Source organism: Rhizopus delemar, genomic scaffold, assembly GCF_000149305.1.
Source record: "Rhizopus delemar RA 99-880 supercont3.8 genomic scaffold, whole genome shotgun sequence".
Lineage (NCBI taxonomy): Eukaryota > Fungi > Mucoromycota > Mucoromycetes > Mucorales > Rhizopodaceae > Rhizopus > Rhizopus delemar.
In genome coordinates this window covers 2,029,744-2,047,783 of record NW_027137834.1, presented here as the reverse complement: position 1 = coordinate 2,047,783, position 18,040 = coordinate 2,029,744, and the positions used below count along the sequence as shown (strand labels likewise).

The window sequence follows — 18,040 nt, the reverse complement described above, 5'->3', positions numbered from 1 at the left end:
GTGTGCTACAATAATAATAAATAATGAAGTATATGCAAAGCATATAAAGCTTAAAAGGCTAGTTTTTTTTAAAAAAAAAATATTAGTATCAAAAAAGACTAATTGTTTAAAAATTTCATATTTATAAGAAATAAAAAGCGTAGATGCGTTTTCGCTATCTACCTTTAAATAATAAAAGCTTTTAGTTGAATTTGAGGCTGAATTACATATGCAAAGCTACTTTATTGTAAGTTGGTATGCGCATAGACATGTCTTTAATTAGGTTTAAAAACAGATCTGTGCCTCGTCTTAAAGCATTATTGAACGTGAAGAATATAATTATATGAACTTGATACTATATTTTTCCTATCACCTTGAGCAAAAGACCTTGATTACCGTTACCTCAAGCCCATTTGTGGTTCTACACCTAGTTTTTCTTTTTCTTTTCCTTTTTTTTTTTTTTTTTTTTTTTTTTTTTTTTTTTTTTTGTTCTAAAATACGGCCACTTTTCTTTAAAAAAGAAGAAGCAACAGAAACATAAAAAAAAAGTGTAATTCATAAACAAAAGGCGAGTCAACCTGCTAAAGATACAAAGTGCTATGATAAAATGATGCATTTTCACTTATAATAGCACGGGGTCTTCTTTTCGTTTTTTTGTAGTCATGTTGAAGGTAAGGCAAAAGCTTGAAACAGTACTTTTCTCCCGTTTAGTTTCAAGTGCAACAGCAACAATTTATTAATAAGATCAAACAGATGTGTCAATGAATAAAGTATCTCCATTAAAGACAATGTTAACGTCGTGTTGAGATGTTCCACTAGCAGTAAGCAAGGTTGGAAATGAAGCACATGAAGAGGACCAGATACCACTTTTAGTGTTGTTTCATTCAGAAAGGACGACATCACCTGTCTCAGGATCACCTGTACTCCAAATGCCCCATCCTACTAGTAAAAGCGCTATTGACGATGCTGGAGTACATGTATACAATTCGATCATATTTGGCCCAAGATCGACTCAAGTAGTAGGTGTTTGTAAACTGAGAAGAGGATGTAAAGAGCATGAAAAATTATAGGTGGAAGCCAAAGGATCAGAGAGAACTGTGGCCCTTATTGTGCAACTGTTAAATTAGAGACCATCAGTAGCACTTGAACTGGCTCTATTGTGTGCCATTATAGAACTATCTTTTTGATTGAAGGATATTGCACAGTGGTCAAGATAGCCTAAATGGTACTGTAAGTTCCACAAACATAAGAACCATTCCAAGTACGCCATTTCCGGAAATTGACTGCACGAACACAGAAAACCGTTGCACACATAAAAAATAAAGATTATAGGCCCTTGATGATCCTCCAAGTAGACATTGTTACAGGCGTCTGTTATCCTTTTAGTTGAAGCTTCTTCCAATCTTTTTTCTCATTTTATCTTGCCTTTGACCAAAGGCCAAAATTGCTCAGTAGTATTGAGCTCTGGAGATCATGGCGGAGGATATAAACATCCATATCCACAAGCTACAATCTACTTTACAATCAGATCTAAGTTACGTATAGATGCATTATTCATAACAAGATAATGTCTTTTGGATTGTTCATGACGATCTAACACGCTTAATAAGGCGGCAGCAATGAAATTAAAGCCATGGCCAAGAACTGCTCCGGCTAACTTCTTTGCCTTTGGCTTTCCTGTGGCTTTTCTTCTCTTAGGGCTCTCATTCATAGAGTACTTTTTACCTTCATGTTGAAGATTTCTTGCGCAGAGATTGCCTCTCCCCCTTAAAATAGTTGTTGTTTTAGCTCTTGCTTTACGCTGAATTACAATAGCTCTAGATCCTCTCATGAACCAAACCATACTACTACTCAAATTGATATGAAAAGTAGACTCGTCTATACAAATGCAATTGATTTGGTGATCCATATCTGTTTCCATAAGACTGATTGCTCAGTTGAGGAGTGCGGCGATACTACTTGGTCAATTTCTTTTGAATTCAGAGTGTGCTTTCTTTATGGACAAGACGCACTCATTGGTCATAAAATCATAAACAGCGGTCTTGGCTATCTTCAAACTGGTAAGCAGTGTAGTAAGACTCTCCACTGCTTCACTTACTATAGCTCTAGAGTCATCACCATACATCTTTATCAGGAACAATATTAACTTTATTAATAGTGCCAATATAATTTTTAAAAGAATTTTTACTTTCCAAGGTGATATAACCAGAAGCAGGAGAAACTTTCAAACTAAGAGAAGAAGCGAAAGAAGATGATATACAAGAAAAAGTAGACTTAGAGTCTACGAAAGTACGAGTTCTAACGTCCTCTATAGTTATTGGAACAATAATACAATTAGAAGATACGCTTGGCATTTTGTGGATTGTACTTACATTCCTTTGTTAGATGATCAATTTCGCTATCAATTTCCATCTGATCCTTTGCAAAGGGCATACGACCCAAGGACGACGAAGAAGGAACACTGTCAGTAGCAAATGTCATAGTAGTGACAGAAGGGGTACCAGCAGGACGCATCATCAACCACAGACATAGCCTGCATGACCCTTTCACCTACAGCAGAACCAGTTTTGCACACGTGTGCTTTAGACTAAGGAGATACACCACATTTAAAGCACTGGTTTTTGGCTCGAGCAGTTTTTATGGCGGCGGCTTTCTTTGCACTTTTGCATTCTTCTGTAGAATGCTTACCATGGGTTTTGTGGAAGTTGCAATACTTCTTCTTCATATTGGTTCTGCCCTGAACACCAAGGCTTTCCTTTGTAGGAGCAGCAGAATCACGATGTGAATGTCCAAAAGACAAAGAAGAAGCAGAAGAGCGGAACAGTTTGTTATACAAATCTCTTGATATGGCAGCGATTGTGTTTAAACACATTTTCTTTTCTGGGGATGCGCTACAAATAGCTACGTTCACCACCTGATTAAGTTCTTTGGGAAGACCAACCACAAATTTGTTTGTCAACACCAACTTATCAATGATACCCGAACGGCGAGCAAGAGAATTGAACCTATTAATATAGGCTTCGATGGATTCTTTAGGGTACATGTAAATACCCAAAAGTTCAGACGTGCAGACAGTCTTTTCATCAGTCATAGTACTTCCGTAGTGACCAACGAAGACTTCCTTGATCTTTGCCCAGTTGAAAGGAGTACGAAAAGTACCAACAATTTCTTCCAACCATATTTGTTGATCGTTCGATAAACAAGGCAGAATCAAGCGGAACCAATGCTCATCCAAGCTGAGACCGTGACATTTCAGAATGTTTTCAAACTTTCTCAGACAAGCTTTGACATCAGATAGCGCTGACATATTGGAATCAAAGGTCGAACCAGGCCATTGGAATACAGGAAGGTTAGGTAGAACAAAAAACCTTTGTTGATCAGTAGTAGTAGGGTTCATACGAGATACCACAGGATTTTCGATCATTGACACAATTACAGCATGACTACTCTTCAAGGCATTTAGATCTCTTGCCTTCTGGGTGAACAGATACCTAACATCATCAAGTTCCTGAGTAGACTTGTTGCTAGGATCCGTAACTAGCTCCACCGTTAAGGATTTAATTTCCTCAACAAGAACAGACATAATGCCTTTCATGTGGTGAGCTGAGCTAGACAAGCTAGCGTTACTATCCGGCAACAAGGAGGACTGACCATTTTCCAGGACAGGAGAAGCAGAAGACTGGGAATCACCGTTGTAATTCATGGCAACATCTTCAAGAGCAGTACCGTTGGAGTTTTGAACGGGTAAGCGAGAAACTAAGTTAGTAGTAGAGTTGTTGGACATGCTAAAATCACACCATATAAATTTTCGGACAAAATATTGAAACAAAATGTTGAAAAAATATAGCATGTAAGTCCAAGACCAATTAATGCATGTGAACCTAAGCTTGGGATTTCAAGTTTTGAGAAAAGAACTGTTCAGTTGCTTATTTTAAAAATAGACTCATAAAATAATTTTCAGTATTCTATTGCGTCATATCGCCTCTTCATGCTTCAAACTAATCGGTCGGCAAACTCATCATCTAGTCTTACACACCCTTTTTGTAGAGCCACATTCAATTGCTGCAAGTTTTTGACCGACGATCTTTTACTTTGAATTCGCCTTTCAAGAGCATTCCAAACATGCTCAATGGAGTTCAAATCAGAGCTTTGAGCAGGCCAGTACTCAAAGCCTTTATTTGGTGAGTTTCCTTTCACCATCGAGCATAACCACTTGTATGACAGAAAGCTCCATTCTCTTGGAAGATAAAATACCTCTCCTGATGCAACGTGACATTTGTAAACCAAGGATGAAACCTGTTGGTCAAAATATTGATGCATGTTTCTTGGTCTACAGAACCGGTTTCAATAATTTCTAAAGGTCCAAAACCTCCTCCCTAAAAACATCAAACTATAGCACCGCCATCACCCCCACTTGACTGTAGATATTATATTTCTTTCATCACAATGATCCTCTTACTTCCTGAATACTCCTTTAACGCGTTTACTGCATTCCATACAAAAGCACGATTCATCAAACCAAACGACGTTTCTCCATTGGTCTTTGGTCCAATTGAGGTGTTCCTTCGCCCAGCAAAGCCTACTTTTGCAGTGTCTTGCAGTCAATCTAGGCTTGTGAGCTGCTCTATACGATTTGAAGGCAAGTCGATCGACATATAATCGAAGAGTTTCTATATTAACGAAAACATCTAGCTTTGCTAATTCCACATTTATTTCTTTAAATGAGGCAAAAGGATCCTCTCTAATTATCCTCTTCAAATGCCTTTCAGTTCTTTCATTTATTTCCAATGGTCGCCCAATTTGCCTTTGAGGTAAAGGGCTACCATAGTCATCAATCCTGGCTTTTATATTTTGTACAGTGGACTTGTTCAAGCCAACAAGGTCTGCAATCTCTCTAATCGTATGATGTGTTCTAAGAAGATGAAAAATCCCCCATGCTTTACTTTCTTTTGTTTCATCTTCAGATATAATTAAAGGTCGAGTGCAGTCTTTGGAGATTTGAGCAGACATGTTTTTTTAATGTATTGATGGATGAGAAAAAGACAACTTTATTTTGTTATGAGGTTAAAGTTTTCCTCAATAAATTTCCTTGTCCCATAATTAATTTGGAGTGACTGTATGACTGACGACAAATAGATAAGGGTTACGTGTTCTTCCATTGCTATCATAAGCATTCATGCATAAAGTAAAATAATTTTTTTTATATTTCTTTTTTTTGTTGTTATTGTTACTTTTCCCTCTTTTATCGTTTCCTTTCTCGTTACCTCCTTCACCATCGTACAATGCTCTTCCTTTACTAAAGAGTACATCATCCAGTCGTGTGGTCAGCGATTCCACTCGATTATTTCTTGCTGCGAACTCAAGTCGAGTTTACTTCGCCAACGGCCAGTATCTTATCACAATAACTTTTGGTGCAAGTTTCAGTTACTTCTTGTTGAAAATGGCTCTTTATTTAAACATTATATTTTTTTTACAAAAAGCTATCAACATAGATGGAAGGTACAGTATCTAAAAAAAGTCTAGTGGCCCCTTTGGTTGTACTAAAAGCTATAAAAGGCGATTTTTTAACCAGGGAGGGTTCTATTAACTTGCAAAATGTTAACTGGAAACGCAGCAAAGAGGCCAAATTATATTGGAAAGCTCGTAACAACATTCTGCTGCAAGAAGACGGGTTTTTTTATCCTATTAGATGAAGAAGCCACAGAATCAATTATTATCAGCGGCACTTATGATACCACTACAACCAGTAGTATATTTGTCGAAGCAGTAGCAATTGAAGGCTTAAGAGCAATGTTAGGAAAATCAGAGGGTGAAGAAGACTGCTTTGTTGGTGATATCAACTTGTCAATCACTATAAAATAGTTTTATTCGTTTGTGCTGAATTACATTGAAACAAGCAAGTTGACCTTTGAAAGCCACACACACCACCTCCTTAGCCTTTCACCCATTGTGTTGCTCACTGAACATCCAGCTCCATACACTGACAATTGTTTCGTCGGGGCATCTTATAAGATCACACAGCAGATGTTGATGCGTGTGGGAATGCATAGCCAAAAGTTCTCCAGAAACATACTGGTAGAGCTTATTGATATTGTAAAGCTTGTAGAGCAGGAAAGGATATCAAGGATGGAAGCAACAATATAGCTAGGCAAGTTTATGCTTAAGCTAGATAGAAACGAACAAAAGCTAGTGAACTATCTACAAAGAGCTTTGCAAGAGCTGCCGTTTGAAGCTCCAGGCAGTGATATCTTAGAGACAAAACTTTGTTCAAGATATTTACTATCAATATTTCGATCCATTTTTGAAGATATCCAGAGTCGCAATTTCCCAGTGGAATTCGACTTTACTGGTACTCCTAATGAAAAATCAAATTCTGATTCGAATATCACAAAAAAAAAGGCTGGATGGAGTCATGACTGCTGGTGGAAGATCAGTCGGCTTTGTGGAAGTGAAGCCGTTGTGCGACTCTAGGTCGGTTCACAAGATCAATCTTGACTTATACCGATTAGGTATATTTTGCAAGAACGCGATCGACAAGAATGGCTTAAAGTGTGCCATGGCAGTTCAAGCTGTTGGTGCAAATATCACTTTTTTATTGTAGAAAGTCACACCAACATTTGTACGATGACCGAGCTTTGTCATCTTCGGCTTCCAATGTCAATTTCAGAGCTTCCTTCCATTTGGGGATATTTTGACAAGCTTTTGGACATTGTAAAAGTCTTTCATAATTGTTTTGTTCACAAAAATAAAAATGAGGATTTCAATAGAACTGTGTTAACTCGTAAGAATAAAAAGACTATAAAATTGAACGAGACTGAAAAAGTTATCTTTTTATTTAATATTGTAATATCTGGTATTTATATTCTTTTCATGGAGGTTTAATTAAATCCTTTTCAAGATACTTTAATTAATTATAACTGTAGGTCTAGTATGAATAAATGTTAATGTGAAGATCTGTTCCTGGTTATGCAAGTGGGCTGTTTTATAATTATTTCTTAAGTAGATTTATTTTTTATTTATGTCGCATTGCATCAGGAGCTGTATTAAAACAACTTGCATTGAGTTAAAGGAGTGGAATTAATTATGACCGAATAATAGAGAAAAGATTGTAATAAATCTTTGTAAAGCATTCACTACTCTGATTTCTTATAAATTGAATATGAATCATGTTTAAAGTATGTTGGGATACGACAGTTTGGATGTTTTACAGCTAAATTTTCTATTAAAATATTTAATCTAGGCATCAAATCTAAACCAATGACAGCATCCGTATCAAAGGAAAGTGGAAGAACTTCGAAAATATGCGATGTGTGAATGAGAGTATCATCGTTATCACCATAAATTAAGCTTAAAACTTTAGAAGTTGTACCGAAACGTTTACTCTTATTATCGTTTGTAGCAAAAACAATAGAACCAGAAACGTTATTATTTATATTAATGTTATTTTTATTAGCAAATGCAATATCTATCGAGCTAAAAGAAGCGCCAGAGTCCACAAGGGCAAGGGTGTCGATGTTTTCTATAGTGAAAGGTACATACAAAGAATGGTTAGTTTTCACTTCATTCTGTTTGCTAGTTTTTTTCTTACAGTCATAGTGTCATGACATTATCGGCCCTTAGGGCACATTCTTTTTAATTATAAACAAAACCCTCAATTTAATAAGAATCATATTCCACATTCTTCATAATAGTATAAATACCCATAGTCTTTTATTTAAATAAACATCGGTCAATTATCAAGTATCTTTCTCTCTATTAGACTGTCCGTCTATTCCTGTCTTTACTTATCTTTGTCTCGTTCTTACTTATCAACTGTCGTAAGTCCTATTTGCAGTTCACGCCTTCAAGCCCTTAACGCCACCCTCTCTTGTCCTCTTTTAGTTGTCTATCCAAGCTTCTTAGTTCTTGTCCGGTTCTTTCTCTCTCTCTCTCTCTCTCTCCTCTCTGGCTTGACAAAACAACTTCATTACAGTAAATGCTTACTTCGATTGTGAGAACCAGAGAAACGAGCAGAACGGAAAGCTTTAGTTGGTCCATTGAACCTCTTGACTTTATCCCTGCTGCATGTAGCTGCATGGTCAGGATTCCATGGTACATTGGCAGAACATTTGAAACAATTTTTCTTTGTACTTAATGTTGGTGGCAATAGTGGCAGTAGTGGCGGTATTGGCAGTGGTAATCCTTTTGAGGACTTTACACTGTTCAGTGGTATGATTACCATTACCATGAACAAGACATTTTGATTTGGGCTTGAATTAAGTTTGGCCTTGCTTGCTTGGGCCACTAGCATTTTTGGGATTGTGCATCGACTTGTCAGCACCACTCACAAACGAAATTGGGCTCGCAGCCGATTGAGATATGATGTTACGCTTTGTAACACTAGCAGCCATGGCTTCATCATTGCAAATATTTGAGGAGATCACAGTACAAGCCTTGGCAGACACCTTACAAACAGAGTCTTGCTCATTCAAAGGTAGATTAAGCAAGGAGCGGGACACTTCCTTATACAAGGCGACAGGTAAAGCACGATTGAACAAGGCAGCAGCTCTGATATCATCTTGCCATTTTGCTGCACGTCTGATTCTTTGGAATCGGTCAGTAAAAGCCTCGATCGACTCGTTTTGCTGCATCTTGATGGTCAAGACTTGATCAATATTGTTCAGCGTCTGAGCAACATCTTGAGTGGCTTACGTATTGACAATGATCGACCTACTCTCGTCCCAGTTCAAGCTACGACCTTTTAGTACCTCGTTAAACCACGATCTTTGGTCTCTATTCATTTTGATTGGAGACAAGCGCATCCAGTGTTGATCGATTGCAAGTCCGTTGGAACTTACTATTAGTGCGAATGTGTCCAGAAGGTCTTCTACTGAATCATGGACTTCAACATCCATTCTCCACACATTACCAACCCATTGCCATGTAGGAAGATCATTTGGAATAAAATGATCAAAGCGATTTGATGACTGATTCACGGATTGTTGAGTTGTTTCAACCTTGGGAGGGTCGCAATAGATTTGGCCTTCCAAAAGGTACTTGATACAGTTTGCAATGTGTGATGCTTCATTGCGAAGGCTTTCCAGTTGATCCATAGGTAAATGGTTCGATACGCCTCTAGCAAACCTTTGGGATACTTCTTGAAGTTGCTGGCGAAGTATAGTCAAAGAATCAGTGCTATCGGTGACCAGGAGATTTTCATCAGCTGTCTCCATCATGTCAGCATCGTTTTGGTAAGGTAAAACCGGTTCAGTTGCTTCTTGACTAGATGTAGAGCGGATATCAGCAGGAACCAAAGGGCTAACATCTTGAGCGTTGTTGATGGTGTTGATTTCCATAGGTATGTTATTTTGAGCGGCCATTTTAGAAAAGTGATAGAGCTGTTTTGTTCACAAAAATAAAAATGAGATTTCAATAGGACCCAAAATTATATACAGTAGTCGCTCTATTTAAGGGTGTTCGATTTAAGGGTATTTTCTATTTAAGGGTGTAATTCTAAAGAACGGCACAGGTCCCCAGCATAAATACCACTATACCACTATTCTATTTAAGGGTGGAACGCAAAAAATTTTTACTACTAAATAGAAGATTTTTTATAAGTAACAGTTTTTTGGAGCACTCTAACAATAAATTTTTTACTTTGTAAAATAGGATCAAACTGTTTGCTCTTTTGACTTATTTAATTCAGCACAAGAGCCAGCCAATCTCATTCGAATTCGGCGATGTAATTTACAATCAAGGTCGTTCAAAGAAGCTTCGTACATGAGAATAGTTTCATAGGCTTCTCTCAAGCGTCTTTTACACTCTACTATATCGAATCGCTGCTCATCTTGCTCTGTATTATCATTTTCTTCTGTTTCATCTACGTTGCCTTCTGCAGTTTCTTCATTATTAATAGTGCTTGTGGTATAACATACTATCATCTTGCTTTCATCTGTTCCAAGGCTCAACTGGCTAACATCAGTAACTTTGTTGTCAAAGTTTCTGAGGAAACCTGGGAGCATTCCATTTAGCTCGGCAATAATTTCCTCTTCCAATGGCAAAGCACTTGTTGGATACTCCACTGGCTCAAAATCACAAATTGTTCTTTCTTTAAATGCCAATATTTTTGTATGCTTCCAGCAGTTTTTTATTGTTTCTGGTTTTACTTTAAGCCATGCATTAGCTAGAGAAAACATGGCCTGAGCTTGATCCATTTTGTGTACATCCAGATTATCCAACTTTTTACTGATATACAGACACAAAGCACGATCGTATTGCTGGGCTCGGAAGTGTGCCTTAAAGTTGGCAATAATTCCTGTATATACAAAATATTAATGAGAAAACTGTAAAACAAAAAGACAGCTTATATAGCATTTTGTCAACAAATAATAGGTTACCTGCGTCAAGAGCCTGTAGCTTGCTAGTAGTGTTTGCTGGAAGAAATATCAATTTAATGTTGTTGAGCGGAATTCTTATTTTATGAACGGACGCATTATCCAAAAGAAGAGCAATTTTTCGATTCTGTCTTCCAAAGGCAACATCTAACTTTTTCACGTATGCTGTGAAAATTTCATTTGTCATCCAAGCATTAGTAGAATAGTGGTATTCAACTTCATGTTTTTTTTCCAATTGCTGTCATGGATAACAAATTAGCTCTTGTTTTAAAACACTTGGGGCTCTTGTGTTGTCCGATAACAACTGGGTGCCCTTTGTAAGACCCATCCGAGTTACAGAGCAACCCAACTGTCAGACGAGTTTTACTTTTTTTTAGGCCAACAAGCGACTCGTAACATATGGTTCTTCTTGGTGGTTGCTGGTAATATAAACCTGTTTCATCAAAGTTCATGATATCTACAGGATCATATGGCTCAAGAAGTCCCTCTATCTTCCTCAATTCGTTCTGAATGTTTTCAGAAGTGATGTCTACTGAGGCACTTTCACCATGCATTGGCCTGCATTTTACTCCAATTCGTTTAAAAAGTTTTGTAAGCCATCCAGAAGAAAATGAAATTTCTTTTTCAGGGATTCTATACTTCACTTGAGCAATATGTCTCACATATCGAAGGATTGAGTCTCGATTGACTGGTAGATTGTTATTGTTCATATCTGTAACAAACTTTACTATTTCATCATCAAGTTGAGGATAGCGTGTTGTTTTTAGACTTTTGCCATTATTGACAACATTAATATTACTATATAACGTTTCAGCATTTTTGAGGATGTTTGATATAGTCTGTTGGGTAAGTGGTTGATCTAAATTGAATTTCTTCATAGCCCATTCACCTAATTCTGTTTGATTAAGCTGGCCAGTAGTATTTTGATCCAAAAGCTCAATTTTTGAGAAAGAAAGGCGTACATGTTTATTATTAGATCTTTTTTTTTTATATACAATCTAAACAAAGAAAATAAATTTTGTTATGTCATATATTTATTCTCATCAAAATTATTTTGAGTCTACAACTCGTATATTATCCTTCCAGCAAGTTTAATCAAGTCTTAAGCAAGTTTTGGTTTATTAATGTTCTTACACAATTATCAAATCTATACCAACCGACAGTGGCCTATGTGGAAACATGTTGTACAAACATGTCTATAATGTAGCTACAATACATAAAGTGACTTCGTTTTGTAACAGCCACGGAATTCGATTTAAGGGTATGCTCTATTTAAGGGTGGCCAAAATTTTTTGGAATATCCACCCTTAAATAGAGCGGCTACTGTATATGATTTTATTTAATAATATATGTCCAGAGTTTATATACTTTTCACAGTGTAGATATTAATATATGTACTATGCGGACGGCGAAATGCCTACAGCCTTATGCAGATGGCTAAATGCTATATTCTATTATGCAGATCTTTACATCATTTAATATAAGCACTTGCTCCTCATTCACCAGTCTATTTTGGTAGATATACGTACATATTAATAAGACTACATTTCCATATACTCACACTATTAATCGTTAATAATGCTTGATTGCTATACAATGGTTACCTTTGGAGCACAACAATAATTGTTGCGTAGATAGCAATGTCAGTAGTGGCAGCTCAGCTGCATCAGCTTTGAGGCCCCTGTGTTGCGGGCTATCGTGACAAAAAGCACCAACAGAAGAAGAAAATCATATAGTCGATATGGCTGTTATTAAATAATAAACTAGTAACCATTCTTTTACTATTGGCTCATGTCGTATCCCAAAATACTTTAAAGACGATTCATATTCAATTTACAAAATCAGAGTAGTGAATGCTTTACAAAGATTTATTACAATCTTTTCTCTATTATTCGGTCATAGCTAACTCTACTCCTTTAATTCAATGCAAGTTGTTTTAATACAGCTCCTGATGCAATGCGACATAAATAAAAAATAAATCTACTTAAGAAATAATTATAAAACAGCCCACTTGCATAACCAGGAACAGATCTTCACATTAACATTTATTCATACTAGACCTACAGTTATAATTAATTAAAGTATCTTGAAAAGGATTTAATTAAACCTCCATGAAAAGAATATAAATACCAGATATTACAATATTAAATAAAAAGATAACTTTTTTAGTCTCGTTCAATTTTATAGTCTTTTTTTATTATTACGAGATAACACATTCCTTCTAATTTTTATCGTTATACAACAACTCTGAACCCAAAGAAATTGACCAAGTAATATCGCCGCACTCCTCAACTGAGCAACCAGCCTTATGGAAACAGATATGGATCACCAAATTAATTGCATTTGTATAGACGAGTCTACTTTTCATATCAATTTGAGTAGTAGTATGGTTTGGTTCATGAGAGGATCTAGAGCTATTGTAATTCAGCGTAAAGCAAGAGCTAAAACAACAACTATTTTAAGGGGGAGAGGCAATCTCTGCGCAAGAAATCTTCAACATGAAGGTAAAAAGTACTCTATGAATGAGAGCCCTAAGAGAAGAAAAGCCACAGGAAAGCCAAAGGCAAAGAAGTTAGCCGGAGCAGTTCTTGGCCATGGCTTTAATTTCATTGCTGCCGCCTTATTAAGCGTGTTAGATCGTCATGAACAATCCAAAAGACATTATCTTGTTATGAATAATGCATCTATACGTAACTTAGATCTGATTGTAAAGTAGATTGTAGCTTGTGGATATGGATGTTTATATCCTCCGCCATGATCTCCAGAGCTCAATACTACTGAGCAATTTTGGCCTTTGGTCAAAGGCAAGATAAAATGAGAAAAAAGATTGGAAGAAGCTTCAACTAAAAGGATAACAGACGCTTGTAACAATGTCTACTTGGAGGGACCTTTGGAAGTTGTGTCGTTATTCAAATCCAAAACCACAAATTTGTTTAAATAAACTTCCTTTGTAAAATGATTGCGCATCTGAGCAATGAATCTTTCAGAGGCTATGCACTCTTTATTTTTTATATGTACAATAGTTTTCTGTATCTGTACAGTCTACTTCCGAAAATGGTGTATGGAATCACTTATAAACTTTTTTTATTACTTACCAGTGCCATAACCCTAAATATAATCAATAGACACTTTGGCTTGGCATTTATTAAAGTAGCTAGGGCCCCCACGGTTGATCAAGGGTGTATCTTGAAGGCCATAAAATTTGGCATTACAAAAGAATGCTTGAGAGCCAGCAAGACTTATGGGCCAAGTTGACAATATGCTTGATTTGCTCGTAAATAGTGGCAATGTTCATATCATGAATTTTGACATCACTATCCTTAATAGTCAAGGCATCAAAGCCGGTATCTGATCCAGTAGAGAATTGTGTATTATGGATAGCACTGTATTAAATAGCATCAGGACCGCTGGTACCGGAGGGTTAAGATGGCGTTAGAGCGAGTGATTTCCATTTGTTTGTTGTATACTCCAGGGAAATAAAGATGGTATCGTTTGCAAATCGATTAGGAAGAGAGGCAGGAACACTGCTGATAGTCGTATAGGTATACAATGAACAAACACAAACGGAAGCAGCAGATGCCAAAGGTACAGTCAAAAAAATTGTTAAAAGAATTTGGCTTAGAGAAAGGTATATGTTTAAGAATGAAGCAAAACAAATAAATTAGCTGAATGCTTTTTATATACACAAAATTTTCATCATGGTGATTAAAACCTAATTATACTCAACTGATCGATAGGTACAAGCATCCTACTTGGCAGAGGAAAAAGTCTTTTTAAAAAAAATTCACTGAAAACATACTTAGCATATGAATAAAAAAGGTTTCTTTTTTTTTGTTAATAAAGTAATCGTTATTTGGATAATTTTATTCAATCCATGTACTTCTCGAGGCCCAAAGCTCTCAAACCTGTACAACACTATTTTTGTAAAGCTGTTTAACTCAAACATGGTATATAATCTTTAAAGATGTTAGCTTGGAAAAAGGCTATTTGACTGTAAAAAAAAAGAAAAGTCTGTTGAACCTCAAATTTACTTTTCCAAGCTTTGAACAATAGATGCAATTGAAATTCAGTTGTGTTGTCTCGTCCTTGAAGGATTGCGATAACCGGATTTATAGATAGTTAATACCAGAGAGCTGTCACTGATATTTTTGTTTCATATATTCGTCAATGATTTGCATGAAGGTCTTAGTTACAGACTCAAAACTCGACGATACTAATAATCAATTAACTAAAATCGTAGTAGCTGCCCTCTCCTTAAATATTTATTCATTGCAAATCTTTTCTTTTTTTGTTAATGTTTTGATTGCTATGAGATGTAATCCTTAATGAATTGCACGATTAATGCATACTGGTCGACCTCTTTACATTTATAAAGGAATTGCGGCCTAATATGTACAAGTATATACAATAAAAAGCTCCTATACTTTATAATCAATAAATACAAAATTACACAAGAAAATGTCATGTAACAATAGAATAAACTGAGTAGGCTATATCAAACTCGTATTATAATAGGAATGAATAAAGAAAAGGATTGTTATTATCTATCAACAGGATATTACCATCAAATGCTAGATATTTTTTCGAATTTTTATCATCAAGCTGTACCCTTGTCGTCTATTGCTTGAGCCCAAATTCAACTGAATACAACGACTAGCGTTGTCTAAAACAAGGCCTCATGAAATTTTGCAAACAACAAGCATGTATTCAGCTGTTTAAAGCAGCAACTCTGTGTTATGATTATATAATCATAGCAATGCATTTCAAAGAATATGTGCTTCATGATTTGAGTTCACAGCCATCCTTTCTCCTTTTTTTTATACATATATAATCCTTTTGTTCTTAAAAATTATCTCAAACACGATAAATAAGTGTAGCTATCTTATTCTCGGATTTATAAGTCCATACTTTAACTATGTACGCAAAAAAATGTCTCGATGATAATGTGATACTAAAATTCATATAGCTAATTAAAAGCATCAATCGCTGTTCTATGCTTATGTAGACATCTACCTATCAGAATATGCCTTTTAGCCTTCAATAGGGGCTTTGTTTTATGAAAGCAAGTTCATTTTATCTCTGCAAACTTTGCAGATTCTTACCTGATACTTGCATCCAGCTCTTTACACTTTTAATACAAGCTCAAGGACGATAAGTTTTGAATGTTTGTCTTTGAAGAACATCTGTCAAGATTATGAGTGTAATTCATGCTTACAACTCACCCTAATATGGTATATTTGATCCTCTTGATGTATAAAAGCATGAAAAGTAGTTCATACTTTTACTTTATTATTATCGTAAGCTTAATTTTTTTTTGCCATTGAAGAGCTAAAAGGGGCTGTTATTTCATAATAGAAATGAAAACTGAATTCAAAGAGATGCAAAAGAAAGGATAGTCGAGTGTACATATAAAAATGAGAGGTTCCCCCTTTTTTTTGATTATCTTGGAAAGTTTTTTTTTTTACCTGTTTAGGATAAATAAGTGCATCCTATTGGTGATAGTTGGGGACAAATATTCACTATAAAAGAGGGAAACGTCGATTGACTCGTTTATAAGTCAAATGATATGAATATCCATTGACACCAAAAGTTTACTTTATTCTTTATTTAAAAGATGAAAAGTACATGTAACTCATCACACATGAAAGTTGCAGAAACATACATTGATGATATCTTGACAACACATACCTGCCAAAATATCTAACCAATTACTTTTGGTTATCTTTGTTTGTCAAAGTATGTCAGTTTTATTAAAGTTGTTTTAAGGATAAAAATCAAGACTCAGATACAGTACTATGTAAGCATTTGTAGTTTATCAAGGATTATTTTTATACTTGAATCTTACCCAAAACAAGCTACAGTCAATGATTAAAGAAAGTCAGTGATTAATTTATAGCTGGCATTATAATTTTGACAGAGTTCTTTAATTCTCAATAAACTCAAAATTAGGATCGACGTTTGACGCAAGTCTTGCATTAGTTAAGCCTGATTTTATTTTACCGGAAACTATTTGTATAAGCTCCGATTGCACCTAAACGAGCAAACTCATCAATGGTTTGCCAACCTAAAGAGAAGAATAGGATCTGAAAAAAAAAATATTAGGCTTTTATGATTTTTTTTTTATTCCATTGACTTCAAGATTTTCCAATAGTTGATAATTACAAGGAGAGGGACAGTATTCTCACAAATCAGGAAAGAGAATAAAAAGGGCTACTTGCATATCTTTATATATACGCTCTTTCACAAAATCCCATCTTTTTCTCTCTCTTTCTTCTCGATTTCTTTTTTTTTTCTCTAGCAACACATTTGACCATTCATGAACACGACAGATTTTCATCATCCTCATAAAACAATACGCCACAATATCACCATTCACAATATCTATGTACCTCCTCCGTCTGGACTCGTACTAGCCACAGCGACGCCTACCACGATTCACAACACCCTGCCCTCCATCACCTCACACTTTGAGACCAGTATGCCAACTATAGAAACCGAGGGCAGCAAAACATTAGAACAAGAGACCAACCACTTTGCCTTTATCGGTCCTCTGCTGGGTGCGGTCATTGGTTTGGGTTTAGTGGGATTTATCGTGTTGTATTGCTTTCATCAGATGAGCAAGTCGAGTATGGATCATAAAAGAAATCTGTCGGGGTGGAAAAGTACGGATAGTTTGGAGGAAGGCATGCCTCCGCCACCTGTCTATACACCTCTGGCGATACCAACACCGGTCAAAGAGAAACGGTTGACCTCGGACACCTTGGTTGACCCTTCTTCATGGGCCATGCTCAAGGTACAGTACTCACCACAACTTGCCCTTAGCCCGAGTTTAGTTTCAGGAGTGTTTAAGCAGGATATAAAAACACCGCCCCCACCTCCTCCTCTACCTCTTGATTCGACCATTTCAGCCTCCAACACCTTGATTGATAATTCGAGTTGGCTTCTTTCATCTTCAATAGAAAAAGGAAGTTCTCATTTTGATACGTATGAACCTCAGTTACAGCAAGATGATGAGGACGATAATGATTCTTTTAAAATGCATTCTAAGCACGATAAGAATCAACACGATGCAGCAAATGAAAAGTATTGAAACATTGAATTCTGAGTCTCGCACAAAACGATGGATTGTCAACGCCTGATTCGCCTCAGATACACCCTCATTTATTGTCACTTTTATATTTAATTTATTATATAAAACATAATAAAAAAAATCAGTTTCTAACAAACGATGAACTATCTGAAATTCGTATTCCTCATTGTTTTTTACAAGGGGCTTTCTCGAATTTTTGTATCTGAAAAGAGGAAAAAGTAAGCCCCTTACATAGAAAGCAGGGTCTATGTCCGTTTTTCTTATCATCCTAATGATGGATTGTGTTGAACAAGAAAGAAGAGCGAGATGAAAAGAAGGTGAATGGTGTATTGAATTATTCTAGAGCTATTCATATACCTTTTCTTTTTTGCATTTTTATATGTTTCCATTACATTCAATTCCTTGATTCTCTCTCTTTTTTTTTTTTCTATGCTGATCACCTTCCTTCACTCCTTTTTTTTTTTTTTTTACCCACCCAACCTCAAAACGTTTGTTATAACAATTTGTTGCTTTGAAAAAGTAGACACGTCACTAGATCCCATGAGAGACGGATAGTGAAGATGGATGTGATGAATATATTAAGACTGAACGGTGATTA

General features: G+C 36.0%; 8 protein-coding genes across 8 annotated transcripts; 3 read left to right on the top strand and 5 right to left on the bottom strand.

Annotated features, from left to right (window-relative positions):
* Positions 1-2,093: 2,093 nt before the first annotated feature.
* RO3G_10969 (uncharacterized protein) lies at positions 2,094-3,763 on the bottom strand (the record flags this gene model as incomplete). The annotated part of the gene is made up of 3 exons (XM_067665553.1): positions 2,094-2,260; positions 2,352-2,522; positions 2,668-3,763. The coding sequence occupies 3 exons, from the start codon at positions 3,761-3,763 to the stop codon at positions 2,094-2,096; spliced, it is 1,434 nt and encodes a 477-aa protein (XP_067521654.1).
* Positions 3,764-4,847: 1,084 nt separating this feature from the next.
* RO3G_10968 (uncharacterized protein) lies at positions 4,848-4,989 on the bottom strand (the record flags this gene model as incomplete). The annotated part of the gene is made up of 2 exons (XM_067665552.1): positions 4,848-4,873; positions 4,923-4,989. 2 exons carry the CDS (start codon positions 4,987-4,989, stop codon positions 4,848-4,850), a joined length of 93 nt encoding a protein of 30 aa, XP_067521653.1.
* Positions 4,990-5,705: 716 nt separating this feature from the next.
* RO3G_10967 (uncharacterized protein) lies at positions 5,706-5,927 on the bottom strand (the record flags this gene model as incomplete). The annotated part of the gene is made up of 2 exons (XM_067665551.1): positions 5,706-5,830; positions 5,924-5,927. 2 exons carry the CDS (start codon positions 5,925-5,927, stop codon positions 5,706-5,708), a joined length of 129 nt encoding a protein of 42 aa, XP_067521652.1.
* Positions 5,928-6,391: 464 nt separating this feature from the next.
* Positions 6,392-6,580, top strand: RO3G_10966 (uncharacterized protein; the record flags this gene model as incomplete). Its single annotated transcript, XM_067665550.1, has 1 exon — positions 6,392-6,580. The coding sequence occupies one exon, from the start codon at positions 6,392-6,394 to the stop codon at positions 6,578-6,580; it is 189 nt and encodes a 62-aa protein (XP_067521651.1).
* A 1,654-nt stretch (positions 6,581-8,234) lies between these two features.
* Positions 8,235-9,338, bottom strand: RO3G_10965 (uncharacterized protein; the record flags this gene model as incomplete). Its single annotated transcript, XM_067665549.1, has 2 exons — positions 8,235-8,645; positions 8,817-9,338. 2 exons carry the CDS (start codon positions 9,336-9,338, stop codon positions 8,235-8,237), a joined length of 933 nt encoding a protein of 310 aa, XP_067521650.1.
* A 291-nt stretch (positions 9,339-9,629) lies between these two features.
* Positions 9,630-12,145, bottom strand: RO3G_10964 (uncharacterized protein; the record flags this gene model as incomplete). Its single annotated transcript, XM_067665548.1, has 7 exons — positions 9,630-10,273; positions 10,356-10,517; positions 10,720-11,350; positions 11,487-11,519; positions 11,774-11,796; positions 11,957-12,045; positions 12,135-12,145. The coding sequence occupies 7 exons, from the start codon at positions 12,143-12,145 to the stop codon at positions 9,630-9,632; spliced, it is 1,593 nt and encodes a 530-aa protein (XP_067521649.1).
* A 593-nt stretch (positions 12,146-12,738) lies between these two features.
* Positions 12,739-13,068, top strand: RO3G_10963 (uncharacterized protein; the record flags this gene model as incomplete). Its single annotated transcript, XM_067665547.1, has 1 exon — positions 12,739-13,068. The coding sequence occupies one exon, from the start codon at positions 12,739-12,741 to the stop codon at positions 13,066-13,068; it is 330 nt and encodes a 109-aa protein (XP_067521648.1).
* Positions 13,069-16,830: 3,762 nt separating this feature from the next.
* RO3G_10962 (uncharacterized protein) lies at positions 16,831-17,442 on the top strand (the record flags this gene model as incomplete). Its single annotated transcript, XM_067665546.1, has 1 exon — positions 16,831-17,442. The coding sequence occupies one exon, from the start codon at positions 16,831-16,833 to the stop codon at positions 17,440-17,442; it is 612 nt and encodes a 203-aa protein (XP_067521647.1).
* Between the last annotated feature and the right edge of the window lie 598 nt (positions 17,443-18,040).